We start from the raw sequence: 15,748 nt of genomic DNA, 5'->3' as shown, positions 1-15,748 counted from the left end.
AACACAAATGCCAGCCCAGGTTACTGTATCCTGCAAAACTCTCAATTAACATAGATGGAGAAACCAAGATATTCCATGACAAAACCAAATTTACACAATATCTTTCTACAAATCCAGCACTACAAAGGATAATAAAGGGTAAAGCCCAACATAAGGAGGCAAGCTATACCCTAGAAGAAGCAAGAAACTAATCGTCTTGGCAACAAAACAAAGAGAAGAAAAGCACACAAACATAACCTCACATCCAAATATGAATATAACAGGAAGCAATAATCACTATTCCTTAATATCTCTCAACATCAATGGCCTCAACTCCCCAATAAAAACACATAGATTAACAAACTGCATATGCAATGAGGACCCTGCATTCTGCTGCCTACAGGAAACACACCTCAGAGACAAAGACAGACACTACCTCAGAGTGAAAGGCTGGAAAACAACTTTCCAAGCAAATGGTCAGAAGAAGCAAGCTGGAGTAGCCATTCTAATATCAAATAAAATCAATTTTCAATTAAAAGTCATCAAAAAAGATAAGGAAGGACACTTCATATTCATCAAAGGAAAAATCCACCAAGATGAACTCTCAATCCTCATCTTCGGTTGGTTTATATACAAGTGTGCAATTTCTAGGCTTGAAAGTAAAATGATGCTATCTGGTGCTGGATAGAGGAGCCTTATTTTTTATTATGGCAGCTTGCTATTTTTGTAACATGGTGATTTGGTTGAACACAATAAAGTACAGTAGTAACTGATCTCCCCTTCTTCCTGGATGAGTGAGGAGATGATTAAATGTTGATGTCAGCATCCTTGAGCATATTCAGATGAGCTTCTGCTTCTGTTGAAAAGGATGCTGTGTTTGATTGTGGTCCGAAGCTTTGAAGCACTACTTGGCATCTCCTTCCTTGGAGGTCTCACTGTTTAAACATAACAGATTTGATAGCTTGTTGGTAAGGTGAGGTCCAGCTTGTCTCCACTAGGTCATCTTCATGTGAATCCGGTGGTTATACGGTTTTGTTTTAGGGATATTTCATTTTTTTAATAACGGTTTTAGCTGACATTCATGGAGAGAATGAATCCTTAGAACTGTGCCACTAGTGAAAGGAAATCCTGTCTAGAGTATGTTTCTTTACAAAGCTGTGTCACACCATCCTTTGGGCCCTCTGCTGGAAAAGTAGAATCAAGTCTCAAATAATGCCTTTTAAATTGTATCCTCTAGTATTATAGATGTAGGACAGTACTGTATCATACCTCTGTGGATGTAAAATAGCTTGTACCTGCTTTATGATACGTAGTAGTGACTGTGCTTTATCAGAGCTGTTTTTAATGATGTTGCTCAGAATGTTTTCTTTCCAGATGATGATTGAGAAGCTAATTTAAAAAAAAATGGTGCCAGGTACCACAAGAGTAACAGAACTGTGCTGTTTTCTCGGGTTTTGTTTTTTTTTACTTTTTTTTTTTTTTAATGGAGTGTGCTGGATGTCTCTACAGTTTTGTTCAGATGACTGCAGAACCTGGAAAAGCTGTTGCTGCTGTTGATGCATAACACACTGCTATTATTGGTCTTTTTATATAAATATAAATATATATATACAGATATATAATTTGAATTTTTTGAAACTTTAGCTGTGCTGTCAACTTTGGAAAAAAGTATCCCCGTTTACTGTGTTGAGTTGGCACTGTACAGAAATTAACAGCCATATTGGTCTAGAAATGTTGAACTTAAGTTTTTTCCATTTGTACAGGGGTAACACACTGTATTAAATATGTAAGGTCTTATCTACGTGGGTTTGATTACAAAAACTAATAAAGTATTCTCTAAATTCAAAAAAAATAAATAGCATAAATCAAAAAAAAGTGGTCAAAACAATACGAAATTAGACATTCTGTGACTTTCACTAACGGACGTATTATTGCTTATTCTATTTATGTGACGGTGATGCTGACATAGGTAAAAATAAAACCTCTACAATAAAAAAAAAAAAAAAAAAAAAGGAACAAGACGTTACGAGTCAGACCATGATAGCCTCTGAGAGAACTGCTCAAACGCCTGTCACACTCAAAACAAAAGCTACTTGGAGAAATCCTTAAAGTGAATTTAAGCCCAACAATGCAAAAGCACACATTTCCATATTAAAAACACTCTGCATTTAAGGTCCAGTTGACTTTCCCACTAAGATCATGGCAGAGAGGACTGGGGAGGGGCCAAGTGGGAGCTGAGTTTGGATCCCAGCACCCAGTAAAAAGCCAGGTGTGATGGGAAGTGCCTGCCACCTCAGCAATGGGCTCAGAGAGAGGTGGGCCCCAGAGGCCCCCTGACCAGCCAGTTGAAGCAGCAGTTTCTAGGTTTCCTGAGAGATAGCCCTTCTCGAAAATAAGGTGGAGGTTGATAGAGGAAGATACCCAGTGTCAACCTCTCACCTCAGTTCAAGAACGTAAGAACACACGTGTGCAAACACATACCTCAGAGAGAGAGAGAGAGAGAGAGAGAGAGAGAGAGAGAGAGAGAGAGAGAGAGAGACCCTGCTGCTGCCTGAAGGAGCATTCAGATTGTGAGGCATTTTGAAAGGAGGACCACCTTGTTATTCAGCTCTTTGTTACTCCTGTATAAGGCAGGGTTGATTGGAAACATGTCCTAGTTTCCAGAAGATAAGCATCACTAGCCGTGGACATAAGATGTCATTTATTCTCTGAGATCTCATTTTCCCAGTACACGAAGGAAGTAATGTACTGACGAACAGGCCCCAGCGTGTGGGCACCAAGCCGGGCTTCCAGTCACCACCACCTTGTTTTCTTTCAAAGCAGAGCAGTTCTTCCCTGGGTGATGGTTGTTATCTCCTAACAGAGGGCCTCTTACCTCAGCCAGCTTCTCTAGGCTGCTTTGCAGCAGAGTAAATACCAGTCCTCCAACAAGGCTCCCATTGTGCTTTCCAAAGAGGAACAGCTACCTAGGGCCAAGGGTGAGAGCCTGTGAACTGTCATGTCAACTTAAAGAAGGTTCCTCCAATGCAGTGTAAACTCCAGTGAGAGGGATTTTAAAGTCCCGAAGCTGAGCTGGAGAGACTGACTGCTCTTCCAGAGGTCCTGAGTTCAAGTCCCAGCAAACACGTGGTGCCTCACAACCATCTGTCATGGGCTCTGATGCCCTCTTCTGGTGTGTCTGAAGACAGCTATGTAAATACTCACATACATAAAATAAAGCAATCTAAAAATCATGGAGCTGGAAAGGTGGCTCCTGCACACAAGAGAGTCTGCTGCTCTTCCAGAAGTGTGGTTCCTGGCACCCACACCAGCCAGCAGCTCACAACGGTCAGCTCTTGGGGAAGTCTTCTGACCTCTGTAGGTGCTACAAACACACACACACACACACACACACACACACACACACACACACACACAATACACACACATAAACACACACACACATAAACACACACACACAATATACACACACATAAACACACACACATACACATAAACACACACACATAAACACACACACATACACATAAACACACACACATAAACACACACATAAACACACATAAACACACACACATGTGCACAAACACACACACAATATATATATTTACCCAAGCACATTACACATTCATGAAATATACACTCAAGCACATGCACATACACATAAAGTAAAAAAATTTCAAAACACAGAACAACCATTTGCAGTTCTGTGTTCTCTGAGGCACCAGGGAAGCAGAGTGTCTCACTTGACTGACTCTTGTCTGTGGGTTCTTCAGGGACCTGGTGAGAGACAGCAGAAAGAAATGCCTCTATGTAAATAATCACAAATGTATGAGGATAACTTTTCATCCTCAGGCCCCCTACAATTCCACCAACCCTCGAGGTAAGCACAGTCTGGAGACAGAATGTGGGCATCAATTGCAGTCCCAGCTAGAATTGCCGAGCATCATAGGGGATTTTTTTAACCTTTAAGGATTTGGTTTTAGCGTCAAAAACAAAAAATGATATCCAGGAATGGCGGTACACATCTGTAATTTCAGATATGAGGAGATAAAGACAGGTAGCTCTCTGGGACTTCCAGGCCAGCCAGGGCTACACAGTTAGAACTTATCTGACCAAGGGGCGGGAGAACCTATGCTTCTGTCATAGGTTAATTCTGGGTACTAAGTTGTAGAACCTATTTACAGTACTCGCTGTGTTTCCTGGCATGTAATAAGTTCTCAATAACCATTAATATTTCACTCGTCATTTAAAAAACAACAAAGCACTATAAAAGCAACTTCGATTTCATTTCCCAGGCATCCGCCATTTCTAGAGGAGACAATAAGGTAATGAAATGTAAGCCAGGGCCCTGAGTCAGAGACTGGATGCAAAGAAGTCACCGTGGGCTACTGTAACATAGTGCAGGGGACAGAAACAATTATGAACAATGTATGTGTCTTCAGTTCCTGATTCTGGAGTCTCAGAAATCTAAGACTAAGGGACCCCATCTGGCGATGGCTGTCTTGCTGTATCTTATTAACATGGCGGTGGAGTAGCCAATGGGCATGCCCAAGACACAGAGAGAAAACTGAGCCCAGCATGTCCTTTTATGAGGGACTTACTCCCCCAATTACGATACAAGTCCATTCACCAGGAGAGTCTCATGACCTAATGAACGCAAGGGTCCTGCCTCTTAAGACCATTTTAATGGCCACTGAATTTTCAACATGAGGTTTAGAACAGAAGCCCTGCTATCAATAAAAATGATGGGGGGGGGTGGAAATCTTCAGATCTTTCTTCTATTTTGAGGTTGGAAGGAACTTGAGCTATCAACATACCACCATTAGTAGAAAATTACATCGAACCCACAGCAGAAGTCAGCCTGACATTTTCCATATCAAGCAAGGGATAAACCAAGTACATTAATCACTTGTGACCGTATGAAATTAAAAAGTCCCACCACTAAGAGTGTCTTGTCTGACCACAGTTATGATACTGATGTACTCAGCATCAAGTGTGATGTGTTTCTGCCAAGATCTTGGGGCACTGAGGTATCAGACCTAGTGGGATAAAAGACACCAATACTTTTTTATTTTTTATATTTTTACAACAACAGGAGCCCCCGACTTTTGCACATCAAATTTCTGTGAGGCTAGGCGTATCTTTCTCACTGAGACCAGACAAGGTAGGCCAGTTAGAAAAATGTTCTCCACAGACAGGCAACAGTTTTTGGGATAGCCTGTGCTCCAATTGTTCAAGACCCACATGAAGACCAAGCTGCCCATCTTCTACATAGGTTCAGGGAGCCCTAGGGTCAGCCCATGAATGTTCTTTGGTTTGTGGTTCAGTCTCTGAGAGCCCCAAGGGTCCAGGTTAGTTGACTCTGTTGGTCTTCATGTAGAGTTCCTATCCCCTTCAGGGCCTGCAATCCTCCCTCCTATTCTTCCATAAGCGTCCCCAAGTTCTATCCACCGATTGGCTGTGGGCGGCTGCACCTGTCTGAGTCAGCTGCTGGGTGGAGTCTCTCAGAGAGCAGCAATGCTAGACTCCGGTCTGCAAGTATAAAAAGTATCATTAATAGTGTCAAGGACTGGCCTTTGCCCGCGGAATGGGTTACATCTCAATTTTTAAAAGCTGTGCATCCAAAGAAAACATCTGGAGAAACACCAGTTTGTGTTCTTGCCTCTAGATTTTAACACTCCCAGGAGATTTTGCCAATCTGTCCCTTTCTATCATACATTGTCATAACCTCAGCACAAGCCAGTGCTTCTATAAGCCGCTCAGTGATGACATGGGCGCCACCACCACATCTCCCTGGAAGATCCCACATGCTTCTCACCCAGCAGGCTCAAAGCCAAACTCTCCATCTTCCAAACCTGTTCCCTTCCGTGCTCGCTGGCTCACCACACGGCTCAGGAACTGTGGTTCCAGACCATCCCTTTTCTGTTAACCCTTCCTGTCAAATCATTTCTCCTCTTCCCTCTATCTCATCAGCACACACCGCGGTCATTGGCTTTTCTGCCATACTCTCCTAACCAGGTTCTTTCTGCCTTTAGTTAACAGCAAAAGTGAGCACTTAAAAGAGGAAATACATCGTGTCATTCCCTGCTTAATATCCCTGCATATCTTTAGAAGATGAATATAATTCTGTGCCTTGAGAATTCAAAGTACTTTTCGTCTCTAAAGTGAACACAGCGGACACATCAGAGGCTTGTACGGACTGGGCTATATTTTGTATGAGTTTTTGTGGGCTTTTTGCAAAGGAAAGAGGCAGAGTCAATACACGCTTGTGTCGTGGATAGCTGTGTATCCTCCGTTGTTACGTTCAAGTTACAACATAAGAAATACTTAAGAATGATTTCCGGGCTGGAGAGATGGCTCAGTGGTTAAGAGCACTGACTGCTCTTCCAGAGGTCCTGAGTTCAATTCCCAGCAACCACATGGTAGCTCACAACCATCTGTAATGAGACCTGATGCCCTCTTCTGGTGTGTCTGAAGACAGCTACAGTGTACTTATATATAATAAATGAATAAATCTTAAAAAAAAAAAAGAATGATTTCCGAAGTCTTCAGCTCTTTTTTTAAAGAAAAATTTAGTAAACTATGATGTTCTGTGAAACTGTGCAATGTTACACCAGGAAATCTGAACCAACTGCTTTCCACAAATGTGCCTTGTTGATTTCTGGCCCCCTTTACCTTAAGCTACTTAGGACTGTATTTAATTTCCATGGGTTTGGCCGCCTGTAACTGTAGCAGCCCCTGTGATTCTCCAGGTTTTTAAAAATCCAGTTCACACATTCCAATTTAGAAAACACTTCTGTGAGTTTGAAACCATGAAATCTGGGGTGCTTGTGGCTGCAGAGGCTGGAGTAAAGCTGCCTCTGTCTCTGGGTGGGGTGAGCTCTGACCCTGGGTGGGTGAGCTCCGTCCCTTGGGAGTGAGCTCTGTTCCTGGGAGGTTGGGAGGAGCTCTGTCCCTGGGGGGTGAGCTCTGTCCCTAGGGGGTAAGTTCTGTCCCTGGAGTGTGAGCTCTGACCCTGGGGGTGAGCTCTGTTGGGGGGGAGCTCTGTCCCTTGGGAGTGAGTTCTGTCCCTGGGGGTGAGTTCTGTCCCTGGGGTGTGAGCTCTGTCCCTGGGTGGTGGGGTGAGCACTGTCCGTGGGTGGGGGAGCTCTGTCCCTTGGGAGTGAGCTCTGTTCCTGGGGGGTTGGGGGGAGCTCTGTCCCTGGGGAGTGAGCTCTGTCCCTGAGGGGGTGAGTTCTGTCCCTGGGGGGTGAGCTCTGTCCCTGGGGTGGGGGGTGAGCTCTGTCCCTAGGGGGTAAGTTCTGTTCCTGGGGAGTGAGCTCTGTCCCTGGGGGGTGGGGTGAGCACTGTCCCTGGGTAGGTGAGCTCTGTCCCTGGAGGGGGGGTGCTCTGTCCCTTGGGGGTGAGCTCTTTCCTGGGTGGATGAGCTCTGACTCTGTAGCACTGTGGTGTGTTGGCCCCTTTCTCTGTAACCCTTTTTGGCTAGAATCATAGAAAAATCATGAAATCGATCTATAAACTGTTTGGTTGATTTGCCATGGACTTAGTTGAAAAGCTAGACATGTGAGCTGAAATTAGCCAATCACCATTAAAGATAAAGACTCTGAGAGTGTGGAATGTCGCCTGTAGTTCTTGCTGCCTGAGAGGGGAATTATGAGTGAAGATCAGCCTAGGCTAAATAGAAAATTTCTGTCAAAAATGAATAAAATTTTATTTTTAAAAAGAAGGAAGGGGTTGGGGATTTAGCTCAGTGGTAGAGCGCTTGCCTAGCAAACGCAAGGCCCTGGGTTCGGTCCCCAGCTCCGAAAAAAAGAAAAAGAAAAAGAAAAAAAAAAAAGGAAGGGGTGAAGTGGAATGGAGAGAGCTATTGGTTTTATCTCACTGTAATTGTAACAAATGCCTGAGATAAACCAACTTTAAAAAGAGAGAGGCTTATTTTGGCTCCTAACTTGGAGGGTTTGGTGGCCATGACTGCTTAGCCCCATTGCTCTGAACCTGTAGCAGCAAGGTGGGGAAGACTAGGGGTAATAAAGTAATAGAGGAGGCCTGAACAAAGGGAAGGAGCTGGAGAAGCTAAGGACTCAAAGTCCCTTCCAAGGGCACACTCTGTAGGCCTAACAACCCCCACTCGCCCTCCTCTCAAAGGTTTCAACCACCTTCCAGCAAAACCACAGTGAGAATCGAGCCTCTAACACCTGAGCCTTTGGGAGATACTCAAGGTCAAAATGGAGGGAGGGAGGAAGGGGAGGAGGGAGGGAGGGAGGGAAAGAAGAGAGAGGGAGGGAGGGAGGGAGGGAGGGAGGGAGGGAGGGAGGGAGGGAGGGAGGGAGGGGAGTGGGTAACAGTTCCCTGTGTAGTTCCTCTTTTGTTGCTATTATGTGGGTGGTTTTGGATACAGAGTAGCTCAGGCTGGCCTCAGATTCTAGACCTTGCTTTGCAGACCCCCAAATCCTGAAATGATAAGGGTGTGCCATCACTGTCATCTTCTGAATTTTCATCTCTGAGACTAAGAAGTCTTCAGCTAGGGATTTAGCTCAGTGATAGAGTGCTTCCCTAGCAAGCGCAAGGCCCTGGGTTCGGTCCCCAGCTCCGGAAAAAAAAAAAAAAGAAGTCTTCAGCTTTTGAAGAAGTCTTTCAGCTGACCTTAAAGAACAGATTTCCCCATTGATGGACATTTCCTAGATACACAATAAGTATTTATATTGTGGAAATAAAAGTGATTAGAAAGGTTAAGAATATATTTAACAGTTTTGACTTGTTTCCTTCTCATTAGTAATTCCATTACTAATTACTCATTGAGAATCCACAGTGTATAAAGTACAGGGCTAGATTGTATACGGATTGACTCTATATAGACAGCCAAAGTTCTTATTTAATGGTCAATTAAACATCAGTCCCGGAGGATGAAGGTGACTTACAGAAATTAACACAAATAATTGGTAATAGACTAGAATATTGTCTAAAGGAAGCAAGACTTCCAATTCTCATAGAAACATAGACAGACAGACAGACAATTTTGAGGTAGGGTCTCTTATAACCCAGGCTCGCCTCAAGCTCACCATGTAGCCAATGAAAACCTTGAAGTTCTGATTCTCTTGTTGCCACAGCTCAGCTGCTGAGATCGCAGGCTGGTACAAACACACCAGATATTATGATTTTAGATATATATGTCTCATTGTCGCTGTAAAGTATTTAATGAAAGCACTGGGTAGGAGGGATGGAAGAAACATAATGAAGCCATTTCCAATCTCTCCTAAAACCATAACAAAGACTTTTTAAATTAAATACAGAATCTGACATGTATGGAGTAAAGGAGGGAGGAGACAGAAGCAAAGTCTGAGCCAATGGGCAGGGAGAGCAAGCACTGGGTGACCTGGGAGACCAGAAACAGCTGTGCCTGAGGTGGTCTCCCCACGGCAGGGACAGGATGGACAAAAGCACCCTGACACAGTAGTGGCAGAGGCATGGGGCTCACCCAGCAGGAGACACTAACTGCTGAGACAACTGGGGTGGAGCACCTCCCCCCAGAGGAAGGCTCATCCCAGTTTGCACCTGCCCTCCCCTGTCTCCCCCTCCTCCCCTCAGGAATGCAGGTCCGATGGTTCTAGAGCAGAGGAATTAAGTGTGGAAGGAGATATATGTAGATGGAGAGGGAGCTTGTCAGGGAGTCTGTTGTGAGGCAAATACTCAACTTCATTTCATTTCATGTTGAATGGATAGCTTGATAAAGAATTCAGGGAACACCACTGTCCTCAAATACTAAATACTTGTATCTCCCATGGTGCCTTGGGAGTTGTGAGCCAGCATCTGAAACCTGTCAGAGCTCGGTCTTCCATGGGATGACTCGTGTGAGGCTGATTCTTCAGGACACAACTCTGTTCGCTCTCCTTGTCTTTTTGAAGGCGTCTTGGAAATTCACTGCTCTTTATTAAATACATATATTTTCCTTAACTGTCTTCAGCATGGCAAGTAACATTGGCAACAGCCAGAGCAAAAGTATTATAACTGTCATCAGTCTTCATTTCAGAGACATCTTTATTGGACTTTTAATTGCATGGTTCCTCAGCAGAGTGATAGAAAGCCTAAGACTTTCTGGATCACAGCTGCCTTTAGGCAGATCGTGAGCCTCCCCCGGCCTACTCCCTAGTTTGTTTGTGCATTCCAGTCATATTTGAATATTGTCTGATGTCTGCGTGCTCACCACAGCCCCCATCACGTGCAGCCATGTGTGTACACTGTGACTACTACTTAAAAGATCATTCTATGTTACGCATCTGCCTAAAGAACGCATTACCCTTAGAAGTCAGTTTTGACATAGCACCCTAAGGCACACGCCCTCTTTGACCCGGCGTATGGCTCCATAGCCTCCTCTCCTGCTCCTCCGTACCTCAGCCATCTTCCCATGGAGCCAATATTCTGCTTATGTCTGCATGCTGGACAGTAAGCTCAGAATTGTCTCGTTCTCACACGCATAGCAGCTAGCTCAATTGTTAGCTCGTAGCAGAGACTCGATACATCTTGAAAGAATTCAAGAGTTGTACTCGTTCTAGAGTATTTGGAAATAGATTCAGAAAAAGAGAAAAGGGGGGGGGGGAGCTGCACGCAGCTATAATCCAGCACTTAGGAAGCAGAGGCAGGTGAATCTATTGAGTGTGAGGCCAGTCTGGTCTGCAGAGTGAGTTCCAGGACAGCCAGGGCTACACAGAGAAACCCTGCTTCGAAACACAAACAAACAAAAATTATATCTTAAAAGGAACATCAATATAAATATTAATATAAAGCCTAAATCTCAGTCAATTTAAGCTACAGAGACCTTGTCTGGAAGGAAAGAAGGAAGGAAAGAAGGAAGAAAGGGAGGGAAAAAGAAAGTCCCCAAAGCATATATGCCATTTCCTCTTCCTCTCCTCTTCCTCCTCTCCTCTTACTCCTCTTCCTCCTCCTTCTCCTCCTCCTTCTCCTCCTCCTTCTCCTCCTCTTCCTCCTCCTTCTCCTCTTACTCCTCCTTCTCCTCTTCCTCCTCCTCCACTTCCTCCTCCTCTTCCTCCTCCTTTTCCTCCTCTTCCTCCTCTTCCTCCTCCTCCTCCTTCTTATGTTAACCTTTTTAGTTCCTTGCTTCCAATTATAACAACATTCTCACATCAGCCTTGCAGCAGGCAAGCTTTGAGTGCTTCTGAACTCATTTCTGATATATTGTTATGCTGAAAATGCCATTAAGTGTCTATTTATGTAACTCTGAACTCTTGGGAAACTTCACTTAGGTGGGTATAAGAACATAGTCCTTTGAAAGTAACGTTGTTTTTGAGCTATTTTCTGTTACTGCACTGTGTTACTTACCAAGTTATGATACCACAAGTAATGTTAAGTGAATATTTTTGCACTACTAATCCTTCCTCCTTAGAGCATTCTGAAAATAAAATTATTAGGTGAAAATTTTATAACTCTAATGGAAGAACGAAGTAGAGTAATGGTCTCTGGAGACTGGGAAGGGTAGTGGGAGAGGAGATGGAAAGAATTTTAACAAGGGCTCCATAGTCACAGTGGAGAAATTAGTTCTGGGTTTCTTAAAATAGACGGGGGTAAGTGTTGGTTAAAACAATAGGTGATGGGGCTGGGGATTTAGCTCAGTGGTAGAGCGCTTACCTAGGAAGCGCAAGGCCCTGGGTTCGGTCCCCAGCTCCGAAAAAAAGAACCAAAGAAAAAAAAAATAGGTGAAATACTACAGAATGAGTAAAGAAATAAAAATCTCTGGATATAAAAAGGATAATGTTTGAAGACATGGGAACATTTATTACCTCTGGTTATTATACACTACATACATGTATTAGATTACTGTCATGTGCCATAGCCAAAATGTACAAATAGCATGTCTCAAATTAAAAAGAATTTACATTTTTAAAAGGTTAAAAAAGATTTACATTTCTGTTTGCAGTGCTTCAACAAGCTCATCTCAACATACTTTTAACTGCAACATTACCCTTTGTAAAGAGTAACAATTACATTTGCAAAAAAAAAAAAGGAAGTTACATTTACAAAAAAGGAACGCTCCCATTTTACTTCTACTTATAATGGATCTGCATTAAATCCTTCTGTGCCTGCCTTCCATCACGTGATCCTTCTTAATGACTTAAAGGCTTTCGCTGTGGCAGGAACACAGTCCTGAGTCTCAGGAGCAATCATGGGAATCTGGGTTTCATCCTCAGCCGTGTCCGCCTAGAAGCCATGTGCAGTGGGACAGACTTAGAACCTTAGCATACGGGAGGGGTGCAGAGGACAGAGACAGGACTCCTGGAGCCTGCTGTCCAGCCACTCTTCCCTAATCAACAAGCTCCAGAGATCTTGTCTCAGATAAACTGATGCTGACCTCCTGCCTCCACATGTATGCACACAGTGTGTGTGTGTGTGTGTGTGTGTGTGTGTGTGTGTGTGTGTGTGTGTGTGTGTGTGTGTGTGTTCTCTGTGTGGTGTTTGAAAATTCCCCCATCTAATATATACCGTCAGCATTAATTTATAATTTTAGCATTTTCTAACATTTAAGCTCAGTTCCATGAGTTACTCGATTACTTTTCTTGCCCTCTTAGACACACATTTTACAACTGAGAAATACACTTTGTCATTGTCCCTTTTTGCTGTTTCCTTGATAAAATGTAATGACAAAAGCAGCTGCGGGGAGAACTGTTTCTTTCAGCTCGGCAGTCCTGGTTATAGTCGGTCATTGCGGGGAAATCATGGTAGCCGGAACAGGAAGCAGCTGTGCGCATCCACTGTCAAGAGTAAAGTGGAACTCACGTTTGTATGTGTCCCACTTCCCCCACTCCTGCACGGTCCAGGATTCCCGGCTGGAGAACAGTTTTCCCCACAGGGAACAAATCTTCCCACCTCTACTGACAATTAGCTCATGGAGATAATCTCCCAAAGACACGGCCACAGGCCAAGATGATCCAGACACACCCTCACCAAGACTCTTCCCTGGAGGTTGCTGGTTGTGTCGAGTAGACAACTAAAACTCAGAACCACAACTAAGACACTATGTTGCCTTACTCTATTTGTTTTTGCTCATTACTGGTTTGGTTGTGGAATTGTATTTGTTATTTTTCTCCTTGCTGCGATCAAATATCTGACAAAGCAAGGTCAACGAAGGAAGGGTTTACCCTGAGGTACAGCCACCATGGCAAGAGCGCTATGGCAGAAGGAGTTTGAGGCAACTGATCACCTTGGGTCTGAAGTTAGGAAGCAGAGAGAGATAAATGTGGGTGCTTAGGTAACATTCACCCCTTCATTCGGTCCAAGACCCCGCCCATGGAAAGGTTGTCACCAACATTTACTATGTCTCTTCTTACCTCTGTAACGAAGCCCAGATGCTCCCACCCAGACAGGTGCAGAGGTTTGTCTCTTAAGTGATTCTGGATCCTATTGAGCAGGCGGTCAGCATTAGCATCTCGGGACTGTTGGGTTATGGCTGTGTTGGTTTTCCTCTTCTGAGATATGGCCTCACCATGCAGCTCAGGCTGACCTCAGGCTCAGTCTTCCCGCTTCCACCTCCACGGTGCTGACTTTGCAAGCATTCACCACCGTAGCCAGCCTCTATGAGTTTCCTACCGTGGTGGCTCACACTTAACTTTCTGACCCACTTAGAATTTATCTGGGGGATCTATTTTGAGGTGAGATTTGAATCAGAGTTTTTACAAAACAGCCATTTTTTCCCCCTCAGACTTAAGGAAATGATAATAGCTGGGATGGGGAGGGGCTCAGTGTTTGTTTTTTTTTTTTTTTCTTTTCTATTTTTCGGAGCTGGGGACCGAACCCAGGGCCTTGCGCTTGCTAGGCAAGCGCTCTACCACTGAGCTAAATCCCCAACCCCGGGGCTCAGTGTTTTAACCTGCATACTGCTCTTCCAGAGGACACGAGTTCAGTGCCCAGCATCCGAATTGGGCAGCTCACAACTGCTCATCACTCCAGTGCCTCCTCCACAGGCACCTGCACTCGTGTGCACAGACACACATGCACACTCACACAGCAATCTACATCACTTGCTTAATTTAAAAGAACAAAAACTAGATCAAACAGAAACACTGCTAGGAACAATAATTCTAAAAGGGAAGCATCCAAAGACGTAACTAGATGTTGACCGTAAACTTTGCTTTGTCCCCCTCAGGTGACCAAGAGCCAGCAGTGAGCAGTGATTCTGACATCTCGTTAATTATGGCCCTGGAAGTGGGGCTGTCTGATGTAGAACTTTCCACCGACCAAGACTGCGAGGAGGTGAAATCTTGAGAAGGTAGAAATGGACAAAAAGAAGACATAGGAACCAGGGGGACAGGAAGGAAGCATGCTCCGAGAATTGAACTGGATACACGGCCTTCGGGTCACCATGGCAACCCCTTCAGGTCACCATGGAAACCTTGAACTCTGTTCAGGGGCAGTACGAAAGCAATATCCAAAGTCTCCAGAGTCAGGACTCGGGTTCCCATCTCTGCGACAGCCTGTGGCCTTGATGTGGGAGTTGAAAGCTGGATCCCTTGGTGTCTGTGCACACACGGCAAACCGGAAGGAGACCTTCACAGCTTCTTCACTTGATTTCAGCCTCTCCCGTCTTCTTGCTCTTGTTTGGGAAAGACGGTTTCGGTCCCTCAGCAATTTCTTTTTAAAGTTGATGTGTAGTTTCCAAATCAATCCCTCTGTTTTCCCTTTGATTCACCCCAGCCCGTGTACAGAGGTCAGTTTAGAAATTCTGGTTGCTGCTCTGATGATTGGTTTGTACCGTGTCTCTGAGATTCATAGTCATGAGCTATCAGTGTCACACGTGTATGGCTTTGAGGATTGCCTCAGCACCCTGAAATGGTGGGAGGCCAGATCTTATCCAGGGTCTAACCCCCTCCTCTGAGTGGGCCTTGGCAAGCCCAGCCGCCCGACGGCAGCAGTAAGTTCTGGATCTACTAGTCGGTTGTTATTTCAGCTCTGTTGCGTAGGCTTCTACTTGCCGTGCCCTGTCAGGGCCACCTTGACAGGACAGAACTGTCAGGGGGTGTGTGAGTCCTCTGACTTCAGGGTCTTAGTCAAAAACTCAGAAGTGCCCACAGGACACCATGAAAAAGTTCAGAGTATATGGAACTATAAGCCTAGTTTAAAAGAAAAAAATGATACCCCGTATTCCCAGGGTAGGGAAGATTCCTGACTCCCCGATTTCCCCCAAGGCCTGAGCAGTTTATCATCTTCATAGGTGAATTCTGTAGGTGTGAGATATAGAAAAGACGCGATCAGTTTTCTAGGGCACTGTCATCCAGGCGTAAGCTTGCTTCAGGGACTGTCCTGTTGACCCTCACCAGCCTACACGGAAATATCTAAACAAGTCCTCGGCGGTTTGCATCTGGGGTCTTCCTGAGAGCATCCGGGCATCGAGAGGAGAATGAGGCACGATCTGATAAAGTCTGAATGCCACTGTGCATCATGGGAAATTGCTAAATCGAGTTTCTTCTGATGGTGAGAATCAAATAATATTAAAAGAGAAAAATATAACAAATGACTATGAAAACCCACTGTACTATAAAGTGGTTTATGATTTTATCCTCTTCTTGTCTGAAACAGTAACAAGAGTGTGCTGTGTCTCAAGTGGACAATATTGGGATACGTGAAGCAATTCCAGAGGCAGAGGTGGCCACCTGTGTCCCTCTGAAGAATCAGGAGGATCTCTTCCCCCCTCCCCCTCCCCCTCCTACTCTCCTCCCCCTCCCCCTCCTAGCAGTTGGTAGCAGTTAGCAAGGTCAAACAG

General features: G+C 44.6%; 1 protein-coding gene across 1 annotated transcript in view; it reads left to right on the top strand.

Annotated features, from left to right (window-relative positions):
- Window positions 1-14,726, top strand: part of Rnf150 (ring finger protein 150) — a 220,942-nt gene extending 206,216 nt beyond the window's left edge. Inside the window, exon 7 of the mRNA NM_001191093.1 lies at window positions 14,135-14,726. Coding sequence (NP_001178022.1) covers window positions 14,135-14,253 — 119 coding nt within the window. The 3' untranslated portion in view covers window positions 14,254-14,726. The remainder of the gene's footprint in view (window positions 1-14,134) is intronic.
- The last annotated feature ends 1,022 nt before the right edge of the window (window positions 14,727-15,748 follow it).

The sequence above is a fragment of the Rattus norvegicus genome, chromosome 19, assembly GCF_036323735.1.
Source record: "Rattus norvegicus strain BN/NHsdMcwi chromosome 19, GRCr8, whole genome shotgun sequence".
NCBI classification, from domain to species: domain Eukaryota; kingdom Metazoa; phylum Chordata; class Mammalia; order Rodentia; family Muridae; genus Rattus; species Rattus norvegicus.
This window is presented reverse-complemented; position numbering and strand designations above follow the sequence as displayed.